The sequence below is a fragment of the Gopherus evgoodei genome, chromosome 1 (assembly GCF_007399415.2).
Source record: "Gopherus evgoodei ecotype Sinaloan lineage chromosome 1, rGopEvg1_v1.p, whole genome shotgun sequence".
NCBI lineage: Eukaryota > Metazoa > Chordata > Testudines > Testudinidae > Gopherus > Gopherus evgoodei.
Window position 1 is genome coordinate 44,060,699 of NC_044322.1, and position 25,247 is coordinate 44,085,945.

Here is a 25,247-nt window from a genome sequence, read left to right on the forward strand (position 1 = left end):
ATAAGACCATCATGGCAGTAACATGAAGAAATGCAGTGGCAGTCTAAATACTTTCTGCATTGCTAAGTGTTCTCTTGGTGCGTTTTTAGCATGAAGTGAGCTATAACCCCAAACTTCCCCAAGTCACCAAGCCTGACCTGGCTATCAAAGAGGAAATCAACCAGCGGACTTATGCACAAGCTTTGAGTAAAAGGTAAAATGAAAACAAGGCCACCAGGTAAATTAATTTTTCCCCCACTTTCAAAACAAATTAATAATTCATGCTTTCAATTTTCTTTCCCTAGATTGAAGCAGGAGCATTACAAGAAGATAAACAGACCACTTGCTCCTGGGGGACAGAGTACATATCACATACTCAACACCTGTGAAGTTGTCATTGCTCCACCAATATGTGAAAAGCCTGACTTGTCTGTTCTTAGCACAGACTACTTTTATGAAGAATCATTAGGGGAAGATTAGAGCAATAAATCTGTAGGTAAACTGAGCACATGATCATGTGTCTCTTCAGTGGTAGCAAAGCAGTTTGTTATTTTTGTTCCTGGTCTAATTTTTCCTCTGTTGTTTGACAGAAATACACTTAAAATAGGCAGCTGTTTCTTAATCACTTCTGGACAGTTTATCCTTCTAAGCTTCCTATTATAATGGCTCATCAGTTAATTCTGTAGAGCTGGACTTATGTGGCATTTAAACAAGACTTATATAAGCACAAAGTGAAACCAGAACATGACTGTTAAATAAACAATTCCCTATTAACTAGAGCCTGGTGATATAATAGCACTGTGGAGGCATAGTACATCTGCACACTTAAGGCCTCAGCAGCCTTGTTGTAGATCTAGTGAGACTTATTCAAGCAGTTCTCTGGCTTTGGGGGTCCAAGCTATGATAGGTGTATTGCATATATGCCTTGGGGACTTCTGCACCAAAAAATTAAAAATTTCATGCACAATATTTTAAAATTCTGCAAAATTCTGCATATTCTTTGTCAAAATAACACAATATAATCATACAATTTGTGGTCATTTATTTCAAAATACCTGTCAGCAAATAACAGTACAGACAACAAAAAAGATTCAGGAAATGTTTCCTGACAAATATTCATTAGTATTAGGCATATTAATACAGAACTCTGAGTAATAATTCATTTAAACTACACTACAGAACCATATTTCCCACATCCCTCAGAAGCAGTGCAAAGGCTATTGGAGTCAGGGGTAATGGAGGCTCTTAGGGAGAGGGAAGTAAATTGCTGGGAAGGAGCCTGGGTATGGACTTGGAGGGTTGGGTGGGAAAAGTGTGGACCAGGTGTTTTGGGGAGCAGGGAGGGATTGTTAGGGAGTTTCCCCCATGCAGACCCTGGCTGATGCCTAGCCTCTCCCATTCAGTCAGGCACACCTGCCTGTCCCCAGGTGTTCTGTCACCCCCATGTGTCTCTCCACCCCCACTCCCCCATCTGGCTCTGTACCCCCGTCCCCATGTCTTGTGCTCCCACTCAGCCACCCTGTCTCCCCTCACCATGTGGCCCTGTGCCTCCACTCCCATTCAGCCCCTGCCCCGGTCCATCCTCCCCAACTAGCCTTTATGAGCCCGCATCTGACACCCCCTCTCCCTCAGAACCCTATGCTATCTGTCTCCTCTTAGCCCCCATCTCCTGACCTAGCCTGACAGGCACTGCAAAGGTAGGCAGGCTCTTTCTTTGCCTGAGCTGGCTGGGAGCAGCTGCTGTGTTCTATTCCACAGTGCCCTCAGGTGGGTAAAAGGCAGAACTGCAGCAACATTTTGAATGAAGCTTTTTTCCACACAAAAAATTAAAAACATGCATAGCTCATTAACTATGCACATGCTGTAGTGCAGAATTCCCCCAGGAGTAGCATATGCACCTGACATGGAGTAGATCAGTATTGGGAAAGTGAGCAGTGATCAGAAGAGCCTGCCCTGTCAAACAGTGCTCTGATACTACAGCTACTTATGGTAGCTCAGGAGGGGCCAAGGCGTGAGGGAGCTGAGCAGCTGGTAAAAGCTGCAGGCAGGAGTATGCCCCCATCAGAGCCAGCGGAGGAGGCAGGAATGGGGTTGGAGGAGAAACACAAACAGGACCAACAAAAGGGTGTAATTGGCTTCCTTAGTGCTGACTAATCAGGTATGGGTGGAGGAAAAAAAATTGGAGATCTACCAATCTCCTAGAACTGGAAGGGAGCTTGAAAGATCATTGAGTCCAGTCCCCTGCCTTCACTAGCAGGACCAATTTTTTGCTCTGGTCCCTAAGTGGCCCTCTCAAGGATTGAACTCACAACCCTGGGTTTAGCAGGCCAATGCTCAAACCACTAAGCTATCTCTCCCCCAATTAAATCACCTTTGTTCTGTGGTGCCAAGCTTACCCTTTTGTTTGTAGTACTTAAGTTGTTCCTTATAGCAGCAAGCAAGCCTCTCCCAACTGCATGCTGCTGTCTTGTAGATCTTATTGGGCTATTTAACAGGAAGGCTTCACTAGCACATTGTGGCCACATCAATTATTTCTTTGCAAGAAACTTAACCAGTAATTCCTCAGGGGAGAATCTTAATCTTTAACTGACTTTTTAAGATAGCTTTGGTGGAGAGCTGTTTGCTTAGCATGGGAGAAGAGAGAGTTCCCTTTTTTCTAACTGGTATTCTGTGAGATGGGTTGCTCATGTCCATTCCACAGTAGGTGTGCGTGCTCGCCCCATGCACCGAAAGTTAGCAGTACCCATAGAGGAGCGCCCTAGCAACCCCTGGAGTAACACCAGCATAGCACAGTATGAGGGGTGCTGTGTGCCCTCCCCCAGTTCCTTCTTACCGGAAAACTCCAACCATGGGGAAGGAGGGCAGGATGTGGAATGGACATGAGCAACACAGCTCAGAGTACCAGCTACAGAAAAGGGTCTTTTCTTCGAGTGATTGCTTATGTGCATTCCACAGTAGGGGATTCCCAAACTATACCTGTTGGAGGTGGATAGGAGCTCACAGACACTCAGGACGGAGCATAGCCCTGCCTGGGTTTCTCCAAGGCAGCATAAGCAACTAGCGTATGGGTCACTTATGGGCACAGACTGTTTACAAGTGCTGCACGACTTAAAGCCTGGGGCACAGCCCCAGCTATGGTTGTTAGTACCTGTAGTTTTAAAAGTTAAAAAAAAAAAATAAAAGCTTCTAACTCTCTAAAGCACTAAAACAGTCCAAACTGGGAAGGCTGCAGCAAAGAGTTGGAGCATAGCAGTTCCTTCTTGCTGCCAGTGATGGTGCTTTGGAACTGGGGGTGAAGGAGCACGCAGCGCCTCTTGTACCACGCCATGGTGGCATCGCTAGGGGCACTCCCCTACAGGTACTGCTAGGGAAAAACTGCCACCAATGCACGTAGCAAGCATGCACACTTACTGTGGAATGCACATGAGCAAACACTCAGAAGAACATTGCATTTACCACGTTTGTTTGGGATCAACTCCGTTCTGATAAAGGCCAAGACAGACTTCTGACTGATTTTTAGTATCTCAACTGCAAATCGTCTCTTTAGATTCCACTTTCAAAGCTTTTGAAAGTTTTATGCCCAGCCTTTGCTATTTTAAGTTTCCAGGCAGTCATGCTGTTCCCAGGTGCATGCTGGTTTGTGCAGTTAAAGAGTAACAAGCTGTTTCTGCTTGGGTAGGCAGAGTATCAACTTGAATTTTTTCACACTCAATGGGAGGGCAGGGGGAATTTCGGTAAGCTTTTTCTCACACAACACAGCTATTTGGCTTTATTTTCTTTAACATTTGTGACAAAAGACAGTAGTCACACTGAAAACAGCACTGAACATAATCATCCCAGCATTTTAGAAAATACCAGTTAGATGAACTTTATTATTAAAGCTCAGTAAAAGGTTTCACAACAAGACAAACAGGATCAGCATCTCCTTCATTTTGCTCTCTCCACATGAAAATACACAGTTTTAACAAGATGAAATCTACTACATAACATGCTACTTAACACCTTTCACCGTCTTACTAGTCAGCTAGGGTACAGGACAGTGACAGAGAATGAAGCTTAGGACAGGAGGTTTATTTTGTTCATTGTAAACTAAACAGCCACTGGCTTTATACAGATATGCCAAATCAGAGGTCAAATAAAAGAAAACTACCTTGGCATCTACAAGTGCCTTTGACTATTTCAGTTACAATCCTGGTGAAGGAGCAGTATCATAGCAAAACTGATTTCATCCTTACTGAAGCTAACGGTTAAATACTGCACAGAAGCTTAGTATGAATTCACAATTCCACAGGAATCTGAAAAGTTACCAAGTCAATTTTCCCTTTTACGGTAGTCGTGATCAGCTTTTTACTCCCCCGCCCCGCCATCATACACCACATTCCAGACAACCTTATGAAAAAAAATATAAATAGTTCCCAGAACTATGTTACGCCTGCACAATCACATACTAAAGCAACAATATTTTCCTTTCATGAGATCGAATTGCTCAATACAATGCAGTGGTCTAGTCCAAGTCCATGCTCGTGGTGTTTTTAGCATTTGGATGACAATCACCATTTTGTTGAGGGATTTCAGCATTATTTTTATCTTCTTCAATACCTTCATTTGTATTAAGACTGGGTCCATTCAATGGATTTTCCTCTTTAGGAGAGTCAACATTTGGTTTTGGTTGCATCACTATTGGCTCACACACATTGTGTAATTCCTAAAATAAAGAGAGGCACTCAGAATACAATTCATGCGATCAGCAAGCTACCTGATGAGCTAGCACCGCTGTTCAGAGATTGTTTGATTCCCAGGATCTTTGCTTCCTGAGCACAAATAGGCTGGATATGTGCCACCCCTAACATATCTAGTTTACTTTTTCAACAGGTTATATAAAGGTTCTTTATACAACACTTGAAGTAAAAAAAAAATCCACTCTCTCAGAAATGTTGCATTGCTTTAAATATTTCCTTACACACCCTGTTATATTTGTATTTATGTACTATTTACAGACAATTTTTAAGTCTACAGAAAGATGTTTGTATTGTAAGTTTATCTGCCCAACATATATATAGTAAAAACATTCACCACAGAATTTTTACACAATAGATTGTAGCTTCATCCCTCCCTTGCTACGCAGATTATTATCCTTTAGAGCTGCCAACCAGTTAGAACATACACTGATTTCTAAATAAAGGCCTAGCTATATCACTAGTCAGTGATTAGAATTAGTTTCAGCACTAACCTTTAGCTTTGCTTTGATTTCACTTGCCCGTACAACTGGATCCTGATCAGGGCTCATTTTAGCCTGGGCATTCATAACATTACTCATCCATTCCATCATTTCCTTGACACATTTCTCTACTTCTATCATTTCTGATTCATCAATGTGAATGTATTTCTCATCCTGCATGGAGTTGAATATTTTGGGTTTGTCAATAAGAACCCATTCAATAATATCAGATTATCCAGACAGACCATCCAAGTTGTGTTCTCTATCTAAATATTTGTTACATTTCTCCTTACTCTGGAAAGAAAACAAGTTCACCACAACAAGAAGCACCATGAAACATCGAGGCAGAATCAAACCCATTTCTGTGTTTGAGAAACAATCGCGCAGAGAGGAAGGTGGGCTTTACAATGATTTACTAGGGATAACATACCTAGAATTGGGTAAGTTCATACTTAATAGGGCAAATCCTGCCACCCATGAAAAGCCATATATTAGGTTCTGTAGAGTATAATCCAACCTCCTTAGGGCTCCAGTCAGTGCTGTAGGTGGGGGCAATAGAGGGAGAAAAGGTATCCACCTGCAGAGTCTGGTATTTTGGCTGGCCTTAGATGGGAGAATTTGGATATATAAAAATGAAAGCTTGAGTCAACCAGAAGTTCCCTTTCATATCTGGATGAGTCAATTGAATCAGACACCCAACTGCTTTGATATTTCTGGACCACATGATATTAATTAGGGCTGTCATGCAATAAACAAATTAATCACAATTAATTGCATTGTTAATAATAGAATACCATTTATTTAAATATTTTGGATGTTTCCCACATTTTCAAATATATTGATTTCAATTACAGCACAGAATACAAAGTGTACACTGCTCACTTTATTTTTTATTTCAAGTATTTGCACTGTAAAACAAAAACAAAGTATTTTTCAACTCCCCCATTACAAGTACTGCAGTGCAATCTTTATCATGAAAGTTTAAGTTCAAATGTAGAATTATATACAAAAAACTGCATTCAAAAATAAATCCCATGTAAAATTTTAGAGCCTGCAAGTCCACTCAGTCCTACTTCTTGTTTAACCAACTGCTCAGACAAGTTTGTTTACATTTGCAGGAGATAAACGCTGCCTGCTTCTTGTTTACAATATCACCTGAAAGTGAGAACAGGCGTTTGTATGCCACTGTTGTAGCATTGCAATGTATTTACATGCCAGATGCCCTAAAGATTCATATATCCCTTCATACTTCAACCATCATTCTGGAGGACATGTGTCCATGCTGATGACGGGTCTGCTCGATAACACGCCAAAGCAGCGTGGACCGGCACATGCTCATTTTCATTATCTGAGTCAGATGCCACCAGCAGAAGCTTCATTTTGTTTTTTGGTGGTTTGGGTTCTATAGTTTCCGCATCAAAGTGTAGCTCTTTTAAGACATCTGAAAGCATGCTGTACACCTCATCCCCCTTCAGATTCTTAAACCTTGGGCCCAGTGCTGTAGCTATCCTTAGAACACACTGGTACCTTCTCTGTGTTTTGTGAAGTCTGCAGTGAAAGGTGTTCTTAAAAAGGAACATGTGCTTGGCCATCATCCAAGACTGCCATAACATGAAATATATGGCAGAATGCGGGTAAAACAGAGTAGGGGACATTTAACTCCCTAGGGGAGAATTGTGTCACAAGTTTAACTAACACCTTTTTTTTTTTTTTTTTTTTTTTAAATGAGTGTCATCAGCATGGAAGCATGTCCTCTCTAATGGTGGCTGAAGCATGAAGGGGCATACAAATGTTTAGCATATTTGGCATGTAAACATCTTGCAACACCTGCTACAAAAGTGCCATGCAAATGCCCATTCTCAGCTTTCAGGTGACATTGTATTTAAGAAGAGGGCAGCATTATCTCCTGTAAACGTAAACAAACTTGTTTATCTTAGCAATTGGCTGAACAAGAAGTGAGGCTGAGTGGACTTGTAGGCTCTGAATTTTACAGTATTTTGTTTTTCAGTGCAGTTATGTAACAAAAAAGTCGACACTTGCAAGCTGCACTTTCACAAAGATTGCACTACAGTACTTGTACGAAGTGAATTGAAAAATACTATTTTACAGTGCAAATATTTGTAATAAAAACACTTTTATTTCAATTACAACACAGAATACAATATATATAAAAAAAAGAAGAAAACATCCAAAATATTTAAATACATTTAATTTAGTATTCTATTGTTTAAGAGTGCGATTAATCGCGATTCTCTTTTTTAGTTAATTGCAATTAACTCACTATTAATTGACAGCCCTAATATTAATGCAAATTTGCACTTTAAAAAAAAAATTGTTTTCTAGCCCTTCTGGCCATGAAGAAACCCAGTTTGAATGGAGCCCTCATGCAGTCCTGTCAGACTGGCTAAACCAGCTTTGATTGTTGTGAATTACCCCATTCACATAAACAGTGTATTGGCTCCAAAACCCAATGACACCTAGGACCAACCAGATTTCCAAAGGGCAGGTGTGCTATTGTGACTAATCTCATGTCAATAGTCAAATAACAGGCACAAATAGAACATACACAAGTTATTATCTTCGGCTTTTGTACAGACACATCACTGGCATCTGAGCCAGTTCTCCAGTAAAGTCGGAAGAGCACAAAACTTAACTGAACTTTTTGAGCTAATAATCATGGCCCTCATTCTTTGTAAGAATCTGATGCAAGTCTGAATGAAATAGCACAGACAAAAGTCAGCCCCCTCCTACTCCCAACCCATTCCTTGTGAGGCTACTTACCTTGTCCCTGTATTCTCCTGCTATTTTGGCATAGTGTTGAAGCTTGTGTCCCAGTTCTTCCAATACCCGTGGTCGTTCCTCAGCTTCTTGGTATCGCATTTCAATTGGAGTACCTAGTTTCTACAGAAAGTAATATTGTCTATGCATTTCATAATTCAAACCTATGTTTACAAAAAAAGTCATTCCTGCAGTATTTTGAAAGTTACATTATACAAGAGTGCAAATGGACCTACCTTTAATTCATCCAATTTATCTATGTACACTTGTTTGGCTTGGTCCTCTCCATCCTCATACAACCAATCTTCTATCTCTGTTAGGAATGCAGAGAATCTTTGAAGATCCTAAGATAAAATTTGGATGCAGTTTAGAATGCCAATCAGGCCAAAATACTTAGAAAGTAAAGGAAAAAAGGAGTTCAACTGCAGCATGGCCTGTTACAAAGAAAGCTATTTTATGCCACTGGCATAAAATACAAGATACAAAGATAATGTAAAACCACACTTATATAAACAGCATTTTTTTCTGCACGAGAACAGGTTGGTTTGAACAAAGAACCCAGCCCAGTAATCTGTCTTGACACTGCATGCTTTCCTGTGTGACTATGGAAAGGCACTACCAAATTCATTTTTTCCTGCCTCATATTGAGGGGACACAATGTTGCAGGCAAGGCACTCATTTCAAGTCTCCTAACTGGGAAATGCATTTAATACTGCAATTTCTAGAAGTCTATGCAAGTCAAGCTAAGCTACACGGGCGAATGCGGATGAAGGCAAAGCTAATAGAAGTGTTTGTTCCCTAATACAGTTTTGCCAACTAAAATAAAAGCTGGACTGCCTTCAGAAAGAAAGAAACAAGAACAAAACCACCTTGCACTGAACAAGATAATATGGGTACTGTGTCTTTTTTGGATATATTTTCAAGAGTCACAAAGGTCTGTTTTGATAACATCTATGCATTTGGACAACTCTCTGATGATATTCAGCAAGACAGGCTGGACCAAATGCTGTCCTTTAGAAAATACAAGGGCAATTTTAGTAGACGTACAGCACATTACCTTTTGATTTTAATGGCTCAAAATGCAGCAGGTGTTTACAGGTTATGTCATCTTTCAAATATTTAACCTACATCTAGATCCAAGCATTGCTTTGTTAAGTAGAATGTTTACTTCTAAAAAGGTTTAATTGATCAGTTATCTGTGGGAGGATCAATTGGCCAGTGATATGTTTTAGGAGTGAAACTGCTGGAGATTCTCTTTGAAGAGGAGTTTACCACTGCTTCCTCCCCTTTCATCTCCTTTTTTTCCCTCTTCCTGCTTCACCGCTCTATCACCAGATACCTCCACTTATTCACTCTCTGCTCTCATCCCTTCCACTTGTCCTCAGTGCCTTCCACGCCAGGTCTCAGCCTAGTCTTCCTTGCAGTCTTCAATAGTTATTTAACTAGTTTACGACTAATCAAATTCAGGCTGATGTATTACAGTTTTTAAACACTATAATAGAACCTCAGAGTTACGAACACCAGGAGTTAAAAACTGACCAGTCAACCACATACCTCATTTGGAACCAGAAGTACGCTATCAGGCAGAAGCAGAGACAAAAAGAAAAGCAAATACAGTACAGAATTGTGTTAAACATAAGCTACTAAAAATAAAAGTTTAAAATAATATTTGACCAGGTAGGGAAACTTTCTGTGCGTCATTTAAATTAAAATGGTTAAAAGCAGCATTTTTCTTCTGCATAGTAAAGTTTCAAAACTTTATTAAGTTGATGTTCAGTTGTAAACTTTTGAAAGAACCACCATAACATTTAGTTCAGAGTTACAATCAACCTCCATTCCCACAGTGTTCGTAACTCTGTGGTTCTACTGCAACTGCAGTCACTTTTGGACATTTCTGCAAAACTAATTCAACTCCAGAAGATAAGCAATTGAACAATAGCTGCCTAAGACTTTCAGATATCTACAGTACAGGTATGAGGGCAGAATTTCACCACAAATAAGCAGGACAGATGTTTGATGCTAATGTTTCAGGTAAACAACTGACTTTAATAGCATACCTCTTCACAAACAAACTTTTCATATGGTCCTGATAACTTATCCCTGAACTCATACACATATTCTTCCACAGCATTTTTCGCATCATTTCTTTCCTTCTCCAGCTTGTCTTGCATGATCATCTTGCCCTGTTTGATCATAGAAAAAAAGCAAGTACTTTAATAAAACAAATTTAAAAACTTAAAAAGCAGCCTTACAAAAAGAGACTTACAAAAAGGCCTTAATTCATATTGTTGCTGAAACTGTGCAAGTAACAGTGGAGTGAACTAAAATAGGGAGACTCTCCTGAAGGTTCAGATGGTTTTTAAACAATATGTGACCTCATTACATAGATTACTGCTGTAATGCTATAATTCAAAGTGACATTACAATGTTGCTAACATTTGCAGTCAGGAGCTTAAATGAGGCATTGCATTAACTCATTATGAATGTATTAGTGGCAGGAGTCTATTTTCAGGTTTTTTTAATGTAAAGTCTGAAGTTGCTCAAAAAGTCACTGAATAATAGTAAGCAAGAACCAGTCTCCCCTCACCAAGATTACTGAACTCACCTCTGTTTTGATATACATGTTGAGAAGTTCTTTCCCTAACTGCCAGACCAGATTAGCTTCAATAGGCAGCTCTACATTCTTCACCTTTATCTTGGGTTTTTTAGCTTCTGGAGGTTGATCACTTTTCTTCTCATTTGTCTAAATTGGAAATAAAAAAAAAAAAAAAAATTATATCCATGATTTAGCAAGAGCACTAAAAGGCGTTTTCACTGTGATGCTAAAATCCCTCAGCAGAACATGGACGAGTATGTATTTTCTCACTGTTCCTTCAGAATCTCACAAATATATCCTTACAAAGGATTTTGTTTTTCAGCTGCTGTATATCTTACCTTCCCACTTCACCTAGTCAAATGTAACTCATACTTCAGGAGAATGGTGTTGGAAGATAAAAAGGACAATTGCCAGAAACACTGTCTATTAGTAGGACACAGCAATTCTTGTCAAGTGATTTTACAGATTAGCACTCAATATTAATGCTTACAGCTACACACTACCAACACTTGGATGAAAATTAAGTGCAAACTGTGTTAGCCTGAGGCGGCTTCTTGAAGTCAGTTTTTGTTTTTAAAACAGTAATTCTCACCTCAAGGCATCAGTACCAACCCTTGAAATAAAAGTCAGACTATAAGCCCTTTGTGGCAAGGACTACATCTTGTTTGGTAAGAGGCGTAAACGTATGTTCTAGGTGTCTTAGTCTGGTTTCTCTGCCTACAGTTTAGTCGTGGTAAATTTAGTAAGCTTAGCCTCTAGCAGTTATACAAAGTGAAATACCGTCAAGGTAATGCACATATTATGCAATGCTGCATAAACTGAGACAATAAAGAGAAAGTCTTGTTCCTTGCTGGAAGATTAATTGGAATAGTGAGATTTTGCCAGCTTTATCTTGTCTTAAACAGACAATTATTGGTCATGTTAGACAAAAATGAAAGTAAAAATGCAAAAGCTACTAAACACAATACACTGCAAGAGCACCGAACTGCCTACTTTGTGTGTGTGTGTAGGTTACGGTTTTAAATGCCATCATAATAAATAACATTTTTTCAATACAATGAGTTTAAAGGGTCACTCACTTTCTTGGCATCTGGTATTTTGTTTTCTTCAGAGGGAGGTTCTGGTGAAGGGGGAGACTGTGGAGTTGGCTGACCATCAGTTTGTACCTGGGACTGTGTTCCAGCATCATTGTTGTCTTGCTGGATATTTTTCTGAAATGAAAGCCCAGGCACAAAGGATGTAAAAAAAATGTGCACTTGTATTTATTAGAAGTTACAGTGTAATTGATTTCCCACATGCTTTCTTACTTACTGAGCAATAACTCTGTAGTCAATGTATTCATGGAATGATAGGTATAGATGAGAGACTTATCAAGACATCTAGGTCACCCTAACATTGCAGGATTCTTCCCCTTCCTCCATTATAGAAAGCCAATAGTTCTTCCCCATGGGTAAGCCATTCAGTAATAATGCAGGATTACGTGCAGGTAATCAAAACTAACTTTATTATGCTACAGTTATTATCGTCATCATAAAAGTTTTCCCTATTTGGGGATATACTAACAATCCTGAATGTTAGTTACAAGCAAAAAATCGCTACTACTATTTGACTCAAAAAAGATATTAAACTAAATGTACAGACTGAATACTTAAATTTTAAGTTCCTACTAAAAATGTCAAACTGTTTCCATAATGGGACATAAGCTTGCTTCCGGACACACTGTTCCAAGGAGAGAGCACCCAGCTGCCCCCCTTTCTTGTAAAAGTTTTGTTTCTCCTGAAGCCTGCCCCAAACTTAATTACTTTGTCTCCCTAGCAGAAGGTATTTATAATTCATCAAGTATTACAAAAGAATGCATTTTGTTAAGAACACTGTGTGCAAGAACCGACCAACTTACATCATCTGAATTCTCTGGAGGCCTTTGGTTCACAATCACCACTTCAGTCTCCACACTGAGAGCTTCATTCTCTTCAGCTTTAACTTGTTCTACCATTGAGGCAGTAGATACACTGAAAATGCCATGAGTATTGACACGGACTTTAACTTTGACTTTAGACCTCTCTCCATCTTTCTGAGCTGCCACATTTTGGACAATGTATCTGCCTAAAAACAAAGGGACACAAATTTGTCTGTGCCATTTTAGCTATTTTTCTACTATGGTATATAGCATCTTTCACAAAAACTATTCCCATACATCTGATGGAGTTAATGGAGAAGAGAATGCAAGACGTGAAGCCTAGCTCAGGCAGAGGAAGTTGCAGAGAACTGTCATTCTAATAGTGGAGAGAGGTAGGAAGAACTGATGATCAGGGAGTGAATGTAGAAACCTAAATATTCCAGTGTGGGTTTAAGTTTCTCTCCCCCCCTCCACAATTTCCATACCAGATGCGCTTAATCTACAGACAAAATGTCTCTCTCTCGCACACCCCAAATACACAAACTTTCAGCCCTGCAAACTCAGCGCAAAATCTGAGTCAGAATTGGGCACTTTGTGTCATCTGTACCACCACCAGTGAGAGAGTCTAAAAGCCAGATTAGGCCCTCAACATCTCAACCAGCTTCGAAGGGGTAAGTCATACATGTGGCCCTGCAACTGAATTTAAATAATTCTATTGATGATACACAAAATGAATTAGAATCCAGCCAGTAATTGAGCGGAAGATGAGCGATAAAAGAAAACTTTCTGAAGCCAGACTGATCTCCAGTCACAACTGTAATAGAAATATAAAATATATATATATATGACCACGGTTGTGTTGGCTCAAAAGTAACACCAAGATTTAAAAGGTTACTATAGTAAATGGATATGAGTGAGTCAACAGATCCTGTGTGTATTCAAATGATGCCATTTTAACAAATTCCTGTTCGGTGTAGAACAGCTCTTTGAAAATACAGAGTCAGATCCCCCCCATGCTTTTATGATCTTTACTAGCAACAGCTATCTATTAATATCCTTTGATCCAGGTGTCAGAATGTGTTGGTCTTTTGCTACTAACACAAAGAACTTCAAAGGGTCATGAAACTGAGAAATGTATTAGCTAGAGCCAATTGCTGCTGTGCCAGCTTCCCCCTACAGCCCTGGTTCATGTAACTCAAACCATGCAACCTGGAACTTTTGAATAGGAATATTTCCTAGTTTTAGTTCAATGTTTAACAACTTTCCTCTGTCACTGAACTAAAACCAGGAAATATCCATATTCAAAAGTTCCAGGTTGCATGGTTTGAGTTGCATGAAGATGTAGATTGGAGATGGAGTCTCTGCCACATCCACAGAGAGATGATAGGGAATTATGGTGCATGATTAATTGTCAGTCAATAAAATGCTATTGTAACCATCCATTACAGATTATAGATTGCTCAAATGGGTGAAGCTGAAAAATTGATTTCCTTACACCCAATTTTCTAGCTGGCAATTGGAGACTTGAATTCAGATTTAGCTACTATTTTTTTTTGTTAAAGCAGATAAACTGGAGCAAGCTCAGATAGTGTTTTGAGACGTATTTAGGAAATTAAGACATAAGAAAAGGTTAATGTATGTAATCACCCTCAGAAAAAAAACCTGCAAGTGTCCTCTTAGTCAGAAGATCTGATCCCTTTGCGTACTGAGGGCTGGTCTACACTACGCGTTTAAACCAAATTTAGCAGCGTTAAACCGATTTAACCCTGCACCTGTCCACACACGGAGGCCCTTTATATCGATATAAAGGGCTCTTTAAACCAGTTTCTGTACTCCTCCCCGACGAGAGGAGTAGCGCTGAAATCGGTATTGCCATGTCGGATTAGGGTTAGTGTGGCCGCAAATCGATGGTATTGGCCTCTGGGCGGTATCCCACAATGCACCTTTGTGACAGCTCTGGAAAGCCATCTGAACTCAGATGCACTGGCCAGGTAGACAGGAAAAGCCCCGTGAACTTTTGAATTTCATTTCCTGTTTGGCCAGTGTGGAGAGCTCACCAGCACAGGTAACCACGCAGAGCTCATCAGCACAGGTAACAATGCAGTCTCCTGAGAATCGAAAAAGAGCTCCAGCATGGACTGCACGGGAGGTACTGGATCTGATTGCTATATGGGGAGAGGATTCCATGCTAAAAGAACTCTGTTCAAAAAGACGAAATGAAAAAAAAAATTGAAAAAGTTTCCAAGGCCATGATGGAGAGAGGCCACACCAGGGACTCAGTACAGTGCCATGTGAAAGTTAAAGAGCTCAGACAAGCCTACCAGAAAAGCAAGGAAGCAAACGGAAGGTCCGGGGCAGGGCCGAAAACATGCCGCTTCTATACTGAGCTGCATGCAATTCTAGGGGGGTCCGCCACCATTACCCCACCCCTGTCCGTGGATTCCGAGGTGGGGGTGGCAATCTCAGCCATGGCTGAGGACAGGGAAGATGAGGAGGAGGACAAGCTTGCAGAGAGCACACAGCACTCCATTCTCCCCAACTGCCAGGAGCTCTCTTACCCTGATGGAATTACCATCCCAGCCCTCCCAAGCCACTAGCCAAGACAAAGAAGCCATGGAAGGGACCTCTGATGAGTGCACCTTTGTAAATATAAAACATGGTTTAAAAGCAAGCGTTTTTTAATGATTAATTTGCCCTGAGAACTTGAGATGCCTTCGCAGTCAGTACAGTTACTGGAAAAGTCTGGTAACATGTCTGGGGATGGAGCAGAAATCCTCCAGGGACATCTCCATGACACTCTCCTGGAGGTACTCCAAAAACCTTTGCAGAAAGTTTCTGGGCAGGGCAGCCTTATTCTGTCCTCCATGTTAGGACACTTGACCATGCCATGCATGTAGCAAGTAATCTGGTATCATTGCATGACAAAGCCTAGCTGCATATGTCCTGGTGTTTGCTGGCATTCAAGCAACATCCATTCTTTATCTCACTGTGTCATCCTCAGGAGAGTGATATCATTCATGTTAACCTGGTTGAAATTCAGGAATTTAATTAAGAGGACAGAGATGGCCATTCCTACTGGGCTGTTTGCCTGTTGCTTAAAAGAAATCCTTCCTTGCAGGTAGCCAAGGGGGCGGGGGCATGATTGGAGCTGAGCTTTATCGCGTTTGGCTAGCAGTGATCCTCCATGATACCAGCCACGTGGTGGGGGGACAGGTAAAGCGATCATCCCAGAGAATTGGATGGGTGGGTGGTTTCTGCTGCTGCATGTTAACAGGAAAGCAGCAGCACTGAACGGGCTTTGCTTGGTATTTGGGAAAGGTGGGCACTGTGTATATGAAGGCTGCAGAAGCCGAAAGACAATGGCTTACCATGGACGCATGCAAGCTGAATTCTGCTGCCCGGACCTGTATCTGTAACATCTAACACCGGAGCCACAGGCACTCAATATTAAGATGTAAAATGCGACCTTGTAGTGAAATCACATGTACTATGTAAGGTGAATAGTGTTGTTCACTGTGAAAGAGTATAAACATTGTTCTGTAAAATGTATCTTTCAAAATACTTCTCTCCATTTCTTCCCTCCCTCATATGCAGCTGCAAATTTTTCAAGCCTCCCTACTCCATCCCGAAGGCTATTTCAGATAAGGCGGCGGAAAAAAAAAAAAAAGACTCGAGACGAAATGTTCTCGGAAATCATGGAAGTGACCCGCAATGAAAGAGCTCATCTGAATGAGTGGAAGGATGTGGTATCAAATTAAAGGAAAGACGCCAGTGGACGTGAGGACAGGAGGGATGCTCAAGATGAGAGGTGGCAGCAGGAAGATCAGGAGGCATGACACAAGGCTGGGGCTGCTGCGTGATCAAACTGACATGCTCCAGCGTCTGGTGGAGCTTCAGGAACAGCAGCAGGATCACAGAGTGCCGCTGCAGCCCCTGTGTAACCACCCTCACCATGTTCCATATCCTCCTCACCCAGATGTGTAAGAACGCCTGGGGGGAGGCTCCGTGCACCCGCCCACTCCACCCCCGTGGACAGCCCAAACAAAAGGCTGTCATTATTTTGAAAAATTTTTAGTGGCCTTTTCCTTCCCTCCTATCCTCCTCCCAAACCACACCCGGGATACCTTGTCAGTTCTCTCCCTCTTTTTATAATGACTTAATAAAGAATACATGATTTTTAAATGAGAGTGACTTTATTTCCTTAAGCAAGCTGTAATCGAAGTGGGGGGGTGGGTTGCTTACAGGGAATGAGTCAATCAAGAGGGGTGGGGGGGCTCATCAAGGGGAAACAAACACAGAAGTCACATCGTACCCTGGCCCATGATTAAACTCGTTTTCAAAGCTTCTCTAATGCGCACCACTTCCTGGTGTGCTCTTCTAATCGCCCTGGTGTCTGGCTGCGCGTAATCAGCGGCCAGGTGATTTGCCTCAGCCTCCCACCCTGCCATAAAGGTCTCCCCCTTACTCTCACAGAGATTGTGGAGCACACAGCAAGCAGCAATAACAAAGGGGACATTGGTTTGGCTGAGGTCTGAGCGAGACAGTAATGTGCGCCAGCGCACCTTTAAATGGCCAAATGCACATTCTACCACCATTCTGCACTTGCTCAGCCTATAGTTGAACAACTCCTGACTACTGTCCAGGCTGCCTGTGTATGGCTTCATGAGCCATAGCATCAAGAGGTAGGCTGGGTCCCCCAGGGTAACTACAGGCATTTCAACATCCCCAACTGTTAATTTCTGGTCTGGGAAGTAATTCCCTTGCTGGAGCCGTTTAAACCTAGTGTTCCTGAAGACACGAGTGTCATGAACCCTTCCCGGCCATTCCACGTGGATGTTGGTGAAACGTCCCTTGTAATCCACCAGTGCTTGCAGCACCATGGAAAAGTACCCCTTGCGGTTTATGTACTGGGTGCTCTGGTGCTCCCTCCGGTTCCAAGATAGGGATATGGGTTCCATCTATCGCCCCATCACAGTTAGAGAATCCCATTGCAGCAAAGCCATCTACTATAACCTGCACATTTCCCAGACTCGCTACCTTTCGTAACAGCAGCTTAGTGATTGCTTTGGCTACTTGCATCACAGCAGCCCCCACAGTAGATTTGCCCACTCCAAATTGATTCCCAACAGACCGGTAGCTGTCTGGCGTTGCAAGCTTCCAGAGGGCTATTGTCACTCGCTTCTCAACTGTGAGGGCTGTTCTCATTTTGGTATTCTGGCGTTTCAGGGCAGGGGAAAGCAAGTCACAAAGTTCCATGCGAAAGTTTCACAGCCACTGGGAATCGTCCCAAACCTGCAAAACTATGTGGTCCCACCAGTCTGTGCTTGTTTCCCAGGCCCAAAAATCAGCATTCAATGGCTAGAACCTGCCCCATTACCATCAGGATCTCCAAAGCGCAGGGGCACGCAGTTTGAGAGAATTCTGTGTCCATGTCCTCTTTCATCGCTGCGCTGCCGTAGCCACCTCCTCCTCGCCTGGTTTTGCAGGTCCTGGTTCAGCACAGACTACACAATAATGCGCAAGGTGTTTAAAACATCCATGATTGCTGTCTTGAGCTGAGCAGGGTCCATGCTTGCTGTGCTATGGCATTTGCACAGTTCACTCAGGAAAAAAGGCGCAAAACGGTTTTCTGCTGCTTTCACAGGAGGGGTGAGGCTGTACCCAGAACCACCCGCAACAATGTTTTTTGCCCCATCAGGCACTGGGATCTCAACCCAGAATTCCCAGGGGAGGGGGAGACTGCAGGAACTATGGGATAGCTATGAGATAACTACCCACAGTGCACTCTCCGGAAATCGACACTAGCCTCGGTACATGGACGCACACCACTGAATTAATGTGCTTAGTGTGGCTGCGTGCACTCGAGTTAATACAATCTGTTTTAAAAAACGGTTTCTGTAAAATCAGAATAATCCCGTAGTGTAGACATACTCTGACTTATGTCTGATTACTTTACTGACAGAAGTCGGTTCTAAATTTTATTTTGTCTTGCAAAACTAATACAGCTATAGGAGCATGACTTGCATTCTCTTCTGGCTCACATCCCACAACTACTAACTCAATTCTGAATGAAGAAACTAGCTTGATTGTGTGAACCAGCACCAAACTGACTTTCAGAGTCCAGGTAAAGTTTTCAGGGTTGAAGTTAAATCTTTTTACTTGTAAAACTGTACATATGCTATAAATTACTGTAGACAAACACGAACCCTACAATGTCTTTGTAACTGTCACAACTATGAATGTTCCATCTCAGGAAAAAAAGAAAGACTATTATATACAAGCATGTAAAGATTATGAGCCCCAATTCTTAGTAATCAAGGAGACAAGAACAAGCACAGGTTAATAAAATGCAATACAATTTTCTGATTAAATATTAAGGGAATCCCTACAACAGTAAAGCAATGGAACAAGTTTCCAAAAGGTGGATTATTGTTACACTTCCAGTGGAAGAATCAAAACTTAAGTTTTTTGTATACAGGGGATCGGTTTAAGGATACTTTAAAATTAAGATGGTGGTGGTGCAAGATGGAAAACTAGCTGATTTTGTTTGTTTGTTTGTTTTTTAAAGTGTTAAGAAATCCCTTGCACTTATAATGGTTTCATTCCAGTCAAGGAACTTGACATAACTGGCAGCCTCTCTTTAGCTTGTGGCATGGAAGTGTCTACCAGGGGCTAGGCTAAACACAAACTCAGTTCAAATGTAAATGGGGCTGGAAACATGAAAACATATACATAAATCAATGTGTTACAGCTCTATCAAAACAGAATGAGGTGGCTTAACATTACACAATTCCAGTGAAAGTAATGAAAGTTATACCAAGAGATTGAAAGATGGCAAAGTGCCACATTCACCAGGACAATCACTTACCAATCTTTGTCTCGGGATATGGGACACCATTAGGATCAGAATAGAAAGCTTCTAGCTCAAATGGACCTTTTCTGTAGAAGGTGAGAACTTTGGAGAAAGGTGCTGCATGATTTCTGCTGAACACTTCATGAACCCTACAGTGAGGATCAAGCAAAAAGTACTTTAGAACGGTACATGTGCTGAAACAGCTGGGATTTTCCCATTGAGAAATGTTGGATCCTTTAACACAAATAGTCCTGAGAAAGCTATTTTGGGAAAGAATCTTTGCTATCAGACATTACACAAAGACCTATACTCTAAGTTGATAATGTGATTACACATTCCAGCTATTTTAGGGCATGTTAAGCAAGATAGTTCAGTCATGTTTGAATAGGATTTGGGAACAGATTACCAGTAGATGTTTGGGGAAAAAAAAAAAAAGTCAAGTACTGTACATGTCCCTCAGTTACCTTGAAATAAACTATTAAAATTAAAAAATTGCACTTCTCTAACGCCTTTTTGAATCTCAAAGGCTATGTTCCTGGTTACCAGCTGATTTGCTCTGTGGCTCAGTCAACAGAGCAGAGACACTATTATTTTTCCTCCCTTGCTCTGAAAGGAAGGCTGACAACTATTCATCCAGGATTCTCCTGTGTTCTGGGCTTTCTGAGTCTGCTTACTTCCAGTCTCCAGAAAATTTAATTTAACTCCCTACCCAACAAATCTTTTGTTGAATTCCAGTCTTGGAAACCTGGTTAGGTGGGAGATTAACTGCCTCACAACTGAGCCACAGAAAACAAGATAGCTGAAAATGGGAATACAGTTTGCCTTCAGAGGTTCAGTCTGCAACAGAACAAATGAGATCTGTACAGCTGCATCTTATGAGAAAACACAGATGGACCAGAGATTCAAGGCTGAACTAGGTGGAACTTGGGGCAAGGAGAACTGGCGCAGAGATTGAGGTGTATATACAGGATTGCTGCAAACCGCATGTGGTACATTTAACAGAAAATAGGAAAGTGTTCACTCTATTTCAATGCCAAGAATTATAAAAGACAACAAAATTCTTTACAGATTATTATGAGACACTAAAGTTTGTTTTTTTAAATGTGTCTTAGAAGCACATCTTGCTACAATTTTTTTTAAACCAGTTACTGAGTATATTCTTATATCCGTATGTTTAATTAGTTAAAGAAAAATCTTCTATAAAAAAGTTTGTTTTATCAAACTATTAGGAATATTTTCAGCTGGAAAAATGCCCACAAGACAGCCCACCTTTGAAAGGAACTGGAACGGTAGAAAATGTTTTGAACGTATGTATTAACATTTACATAGTTCTTGATTAACCTCTCATTTCTGTATTTATTATCCAATAAGTTTACTTCTATATGTTTACATCTTCTTAAACATGCAAGTCAAATTGGGCCCTGTATACAGGTGGTCATTTTATCTCATAATCAGTACAGCTCACTGACTAAGGAGGTTAATTCTGAGTCTGATTTACAAGCCACTATTCTTACTTTTGGTGGGGATTAATACAGCATTCAGTTTCTCGTTAGATAAAATAAGTATTGTTACGACAGAACCACTACCAAAGCTATAAACAGCACAGTTCAACAGACCTATAAATTGTTAGATTATTTAACACTGACCCTTCAAGAAAGACGCACAGATGAACTTTATCCTTATATTGTGTAAAACCAAAGTCCAAACGGGAACAATACTTTAAGCTACCTACCCTTCAGTATCATCGGCTTCTGTGTTCCACATCAGAGATATTGGGAATGGAACTGCATCTGTGACAGAGAATTCTCTCACTTTAAATGCTGGAGAAAGAATTGCACACTAAAAGACAAAAACAGCTGTTACGATTGGCTATGTGCCTGAATGTTATGCCTTAAAATACATTAAACTTTTTCAATAAATATTACAAAAAGAGTCCTATACTTTATTGATTGTACCAAAACAGATCTAGGTAAATTAACTGCTTAAGTGAAACCCTGCTGTGAAGGAATTATGCTCACAAAAAGGTGTACATTCTTTAGGTACAAGGGACCTTCAGTTTATCCCTTGCACTGTAGCAAAACTGCTAGTAACCAACCAAAATTACTCTTATTTTAGTTCTAACACAGATTAAACTACATTTTTCTTGTTGCTTAACATTACAGTTCTCAGGGGATGCACCTGGTACGTTCCAAAGGAGTAACAGCATTACACAGAATGCCATGTGAGCGTGCTGTGCCCGTCCAGCAGTGAAGGAGGTTAAGCCCATTACCACTGTTGCTTGCTCTGTGCTTACGGGAGTAGTCAATGGATGTTCAACGGCTATGGTTAGTGAGGAGGAAGACAGGAATAGAACACAAAACAAGGAATGAAAGGAAAAAAGGGTGATGGAGGTACAGAAGGAAAAAGGTTCAGAGCAAAAGCAATTTACTTTCAGGGTATGCGCACACTGCATGTGACTGTGTTTGTAGCATGGGTAGTCACATCCCACTCAGGCCAGCTGCCCAAGTACAAACCTGTCAGGGACCCCTGAGTATCTACTTGGGTTGCAAGCCCATGCCACCGCATCTTCACTACTAGCTAGCACCTCTAACAGATTAAAGGTAGCATGGGCACGCCTACCTTTGCTACTTCACACCTTCACTTGCAGTGTAGGCATACTGTAAGAGAAAATCTACTTTCAAAGTCAAGTAAATATGGATTGCAGAAATGAGATATTCTAAGTTAATAGCAAAATGTAATACTAAGTCCAATACCAGAAATGTTACACACAAATGCATGTATTTGTATGTTCAATGGTAGTACACAGAAGCCATCTGAATACATCAGGTAACAAAGGAAACTTTTACAGCCTTCGATGGATAATACTAAATCATTTGTGCCAGAGGTGATTCTCCTAAATTTCTTAAGAGTGGATTGTTTTGCCTCTCGAATGCACCTAATGGTAAATGTTTTCTAAAACAGTATAGCAGAGAATACTCTGAACCCCCAACAAAGGCCTATTGTCTTTATCCTGAGTACTTTGTATTGTCTGGACTGGTCAACGACCACTGCCTCACCCAGTTTGCACCTGCCAGGAAGGCTTTGAACGAAGCAGAGCCTGAGCCCTCTCAGCAGCACCAACAGGACTGACTGGAAGAGAGGTGAAGTGAGGAGAGAGAGCGAATAAGGTATATGACAAGAGGTTTGGAAGTCTGAGAAAAAAAATGGCAATGGCTCCACAGGCTTAAAGCAGATAAAATACAGTGACTAGTTGCAGTTTAGTTAAATCAGTAAGTATGTACAATTAAAGTGACAGAGCTTTTTAAGCATGTCACTGTTTCAGCACAAAGCCTATGTTCCATTGCCTGCTTTAAGAGTGCCACTTTTGCCATTTGCTATAACTATATGGTCAGTTCTCGAAAGGAAGTACTTGCAGAAGACGTACGTGGTACTGTGAATACTGTACCTGTAGAGCACAGCCTCTTGCAACAGCTTCGTCTGCATTCAGTGTTGTGCTGACATCTTTGCCAAAGAACTTTGCAATCTTCTCTTTAACAGCTGGAATGCGTGTAGCTCCACCAACAATCTCAACAGCATTCACATCTTCCACTTTAAGCTGAGTTTGTTCCATTAATGAATGGAAGGGCACATCTATCCTTTGTAGGAGGTCAGCACATAATTCTTCAAACTGGGATCTAGGAAAATCAGACAAAAAGCCATAGTTAAAAACTCAGGAGTTTTGCTTTACCATGTTTTGTTAGGAACTGTTTAAAGCTGCATGTTTCAGCAAAAAGGTTTTATAAACTAAGCCACCATGAAAAGATTTTAAAGCTGTTTAGTGTTTTTAAAGTTAATGAATTTAGTGTTTGCAAATGTGCCAAACTCAAGTGATGTCCACAGAGTCTAGCAACACTATGAATAGATACCATGCAAGTTTTCCCACATTTCTGTCAACACAGCTCAACTATATGCACCAGTACCTGAAGAGATCCCCTCTAAAGGATATTCTGCCTCTATGCCCATCATCAGCCTTTCTGCAGAAGCTACAGATAAAGGTGCAAACAGTGTTGGTGATTTTTGTGCTGTGAGCTCTTGTGCCTCTAGTTTCTAGGGAAAAAACACCAAATATCCACCTGAGACAGTTACTTTTGGTCAGTAATGACTGGGAATGAATGTAAATTAGTAAAACAGTCTGTATAACAATCAGTCAGCCAGTCTCCTGTATAGTGATATTCTGCCCTCCAGTTCTATCATGATGTGCATTACAGTATTTTCAGATAAAGCAATAAAGCTCCATTTATCACCAAGGTTGAGATCAAAGGGGATTTAGTTTTAATTAAGGGTGTGCAGCCAACCTCCCTGCCCTGCTTTGAAAGCGTCAACCCATGTCTGTAAGTTAAATGTCTCTGTATAAGTGGCGAGTTTCTGTTTCTACAGATGAAGAGGGCAACCATGTTACTTTAATTATTGCTTCAGTTTCTCAACCAGTAATAGGAATTCAAAGCATGTACAACATCTCACTTAGATGAATTTATACTCCACTTTAAACCTATGATTTTCTCTAAAAGAAGGCAGCCAGTCGGTGTGAGATTTTACACCTTTGGATTCTTTTTAATAGAAATCTTTTGAATTTGGGCTCTCAAACACACAAAACTTGGCACAAAAGTGAATCCTGAGTCGATCTGGTGTAACAGGCGGGTTGTTTTTTTTTTAAAAAGGTTGGATTTAGGGTAATTTTTAGCTATTCTTCACATTATAATGGACAGTTTGTGTGCTGTGCAAACAAACAATTGGTTGTTGAAAAAAGTTTGCAAATAGAACCTTATCCATCAGGAGCTACACACTTTTCTGTCCCATTTTATTCCACAGCAGAAAAGGGCTCATAAATGGATAGTTTTCTCCAGCAGTAGCTGCACTTTTACACCCCTCCCCACAGGTAAAAAAATTTTTAAAAATCCCTAATGAAATATTATAAAAGGACCCTAGGAAGCTAACTGGTTCATGATGAAGTTTGTATATCATGACTGACATGAACCATTCCTGACACAAACCCACAAAAACAAGGAAGTACGATAAGCCACTTAATACGTATCTTTCACACAGAAGTATGTACCTCACTATTACAACTACCATCCACCACAGACCACATACTGCAAGTGCAGTCTTGCCCCATTTCACCCTCCTGCATGCACCACTTCACCAATTTACGTTTTCCACTAATATTAATAGTTGTTGACATCTGGAGTAGTAGTTGGCTGTGTTAGGAGACAGCAGTTTGATAAAGGGTTGAGTACAGGACAGTTAAAAGGAAAGATGGAGGATAACATTCCTCAGAAGACTGAGTTAAGGTTGTGGTGTATGGTAGAAGAGGGTATGCACATCAGGTGGGTTAACTTTTTATTTCCTTACTTTTATGGATTTGTATTGGGTATGTTGCATGTGTAGCAAAATTAATTGCTTCAAACTACAAAGTATTTTGTGTATTAAGTCTAGCAGGTTTACTTCTAGACACAAGGTGATAGTGCCTTGTTCCTAAAAATAAGGGCATTTCAGATTAGGAGTATAGGCAGGCACTGCAACACCATTGTTCAACACTGTACATTTGTTTCATTCATATGGACATCACATACATTATGTAATCAAGTCTGAACTATTCCAGCATCACAAAAGAGATGGAAGTATTCACAACAAAGATTAGATTTATAAGTGGCCAGAACTGGCCACTGTTTCAAAGATAATCCACGTTTAATAAACATCTTAGTATAGATCAGGGACTCCCAAACTTGGTTCACGGCTTGTTCAGGGTAAACAAAGCATCTCATGGTCCACCAGAGGCTTACCCTGAACAAGCCGCGAAGCAAGTTTGGGAACCCCTGGCATAGACGGTCCCTTTTCTTTTAGGGCTGTGGAAACAAAGAATCCCATCCACTGAGGATTTGCTTTAATC

At 40.8% G+C, this 25,247-nt stretch overlaps 2 protein-coding genes across 6 annotated transcripts in view; one reads left to right on the forward strand and one right to left on the reverse strand.

Annotated features, from left to right (window-relative positions):
- The window catches only part of LOC115651744 (WD repeat-containing protein 64-like), a 99,254-nt gene extending 83,158 nt beyond the window's left edge, over positions 1 to 16,096 (forward strand). For 3 of the 5 annotated variants that reach the window (XM_030562976.1, XM_030563003.1, XM_030563008.1), the window contains 2 exons: positions 90 to 193; positions 285 to 934. In XM_030562976.1, coding sequence (XP_030418836.1) covers positions 90 to 193; positions 285 to 459 — 279 coding nt within the window. In that variant the 3' untranslated portion in view covers positions 460 to 934. Of the gene's footprint in view, positions 1 to 89; positions 194 to 284; positions 935 to 16,062 lie in introns of those variants that run through there. The other 2 variants (XM_030562986.1, XM_030562995.1) reach the window with 2 other exon arrangements.
- Positions 3,164 to 25,247, reverse strand: part of HSPH1 (heat shock protein family H (Hsp110) member 1) — a 33,223-nt gene continuing 11,139 nt past the window's right edge. Inside the window, exons 8-18 of the mRNA XM_030563009.1 lie at positions 22,767 to 22,995; positions 21,054 to 21,160; positions 19,337 to 19,470; positions 12,469 to 12,674; positions 11,651 to 11,782; positions 10,581 to 10,718; positions 10,033 to 10,158; positions 8,212 to 8,319; positions 7,979 to 8,098; positions 5,210 to 5,371; positions 3,164 to 4,684 (exon numbers count right to left, since the gene is read on the reverse strand). Coding sequence (XP_030418869.1) covers positions 4,484 to 4,684; positions 5,210 to 5,371; positions 7,979 to 8,098; positions 8,212 to 8,319; positions 10,033 to 10,158; positions 10,581 to 10,718; positions 11,651 to 11,782; positions 12,469 to 12,674; positions 19,337 to 19,470; positions 21,054 to 21,160; positions 22,767 to 22,995 — 1,663 coding nt within the window. The 3' untranslated portion in view covers positions 3,164 to 4,483. The remainder of the gene's footprint in view (positions 4,685 to 5,209; positions 5,372 to 7,978; positions 8,099 to 8,211; positions 8,320 to 10,032; positions 10,159 to 10,580; positions 10,719 to 11,650; positions 11,783 to 12,468; positions 12,675 to 19,336; positions 19,471 to 21,053; positions 21,161 to 22,766; positions 22,996 to 25,247) is intronic.